Here is a 2,355-nt window from a genome sequence, read left to right on the forward strand (position 1 = left end):
GTCCAAGAATGGATCCCTGAGGGACCCCACAAAGTAGTGTAGCTTTGTTGGAATAGCATCCATTAATACAAACAAACTGTCTTCTATTTGAGACATAGTTTTTTAACCATTCAAACGTAACATCATGAAAACCATATTTATGCAGTTTTTTCAGTAAAATATGATGGTTAACTGTATCAAAAGCTTTTGAAAAATCAATGAATATACTACAGATAAATTCATTATTTTCTAATGCAGAGGTAACTTTATCAATCAAATGAAGCAAAGGCATATAAGTGGAGTGATTTTTCCGAAAACCATACTGATGTTTGTAAAGAATTGAATTAGAATCTACATGAGAAAGGATCCTTTTGTATATAATCTTTTCTAATATTTTTTAAAAACATCGGATCATCCGCTTTAAATAGAGGAATAACTGGCAACTTTTAAATCCTCTAAGGTTGAAGCATCTTTCCCTTAATAGAGACGTTCAAAATGACTGAAAGCAGCCTCTCTAATCAATAAAGTTAATCTTTAAAAAAAGAAACTCATACATTAATACAACAAACAATAAAAATAATCCCCTGGAAAGCTGTCTGGTAGCTCATTTTATACACATATCACCAAAATTACATATTTAGGAGACAATTGCTCCACTCAGTACATCAAGAAAAATAATTTATCAATTTGATGTTTTTGCATCTATTTATTCAAAAAAGACCAAGATACATCAATATTCATATAGGATTAGTTTTGCTTTTTTATTATTTAAAATGTATCCACATAAAGACATCTTCATATCCTTAATCACTTGATAGTGTATGCACAGTGTGTAACAAGTCACAGAGAATACTAGCCATCAAATATTTGACTAGTGATTTAGACCGATAGATAGCTCTCATTGGCAAACATATACACACATCACTGACCTTATATTTTTGTTGACATAGTAAAACTAATGTTTATTTTTTCCTGTCCATTATCTGCAAGGCAAACAGGACCTCTATTCATGCAGAAATAGGGGTTGACAAGTTTGCATATTTTGGACTATTTTCACGTCGTTCAGCCTCTTAATTTTTCTGTTTTGGTCGTCTGTCCAGTGTGACCTTACTTTAAACTAAATAAATTGCTGTGGCGAAGTGTAACCGCTGTTACTGATCAACCTTTCACTACTATAGGACAGAAATATAAAACAGGTGGGTTTTTATCTCCACTTCCTACGTTACTTTATGCAGGTTTATTAATAGAAGGTAGGTCAGCTCAGTTTATGTAAATTATTAAGGTTAATAAACTGCCAAACCAAACTCCATTCTAAAAGCGTCAGTAAAACACACACAGTAAAAACTTTATTTATACTATCACTAAGACTCTGATCTTTACATCATTTATCATAATTTCTATTCAGTCACATGTTGAAGGAAGCATGGAAAGGGCAAACAAACACAAAACCCTGAAGTCACAGCTGAGACTGTGACAAAACCAATATAGACAGTATAGACTGTAGCCTGCAAAGTAATAAGACAATAATGTGCAACATGACCTCGTAGACTTGGTGAACGTGCATGTTACCATCTGTTTGGTGTTCAAGTTCAGCTGATCCATTCTGTTGATCCACTATCACATCAGTATTAAACAAACTGTATATATTTTCTCCAAATGAACAAAGAACTGCACTTAAAGCTATTCTTGATAAGAAAGATGAGTTTGCCATACTTCCGTCAGGATTTGGTAATATTTCATTGCTCTGTTTGGGTGTAGGTTAAGCCAAAGGAGCCATTTTAGTCTGCGCCCGTTGATAATGCCCTTTGGAAACCAAAAATAAACTAAGAGGGCGATATCAGGCTACACAGGCTAAGTTTGAATACAAACAGCCGGTGAACTGTGCTGAGATTTTAATACTTCCGGCGCCGGTCGAAGCCGGCAGCTGCTTGCAACAGCTCTTACTCGATCTCTATTTCTTTTCTATTTATTTCACTTTTTCCTTCCCTTTTTGTGGAAATTACTTTGTATATACTTTTTAAGACAGCACCGCACTTTTGTCGTTTTTGGGAGTCTCAAAATATAATATTTTTGACAATAACCAGACCGGCCGGCGTAACAATGCACGAAGCGGCTCGCGTGTGCTTTGTTTACAGGAGGGAACAGCTGATCACGCTGCGTAGCGCTGTAGTGTTCCCTCGGGACAGACACGAGATCCCCCCGGAGATACTTCGTAAGACCCGCCGTGGATGCCGCGCAGGAAAACAACGTCGCGAGAAGAAGAGACGCTTCAGACCTGTTCTTCCCTCCGTCATCATGGGAAACGTGAGATCTCTACCCAACAAGACAGACGAGCTGGCCGCGCTAACACGATACCAACGGGAGTACAGAGAGAGC

General features: G+C 37.0%; 1 protein-coding gene across 1 annotated transcript in view; it reads left to right on the top strand.

Moving 5' to 3' along the window:
- Window positions 1–2,079: 2,079 nt before the first annotated feature.
- The window catches only part of LOC118323047, a 7,068-nt gene continuing 6,792 nt past the window's right edge, over window positions 2,080–2,355 (top strand). Inside the window, exon 1 of the mRNA XM_035654966.1 lies at window positions 2,080–2,283. Within this exon, the coding sequence (XP_035510859.1) occupies window positions 2,080–2,283 (204 nt within the window). The remainder of the gene's footprint in view (window positions 2,284–2,355) is intronic.

This window comes from Morone saxatilis, unplaced genomic scaffold (genome assembly GCF_004916995.1).
Source record: "Morone saxatilis isolate NCDOM2014 unplaced genomic scaffold, NCSU_SB_2.0 Contig14, whole genome shotgun sequence".
NCBI classification, from domain to species: Eukaryota; Metazoa; Chordata; class Actinopteri; family Moronidae; genus Morone; species Morone saxatilis.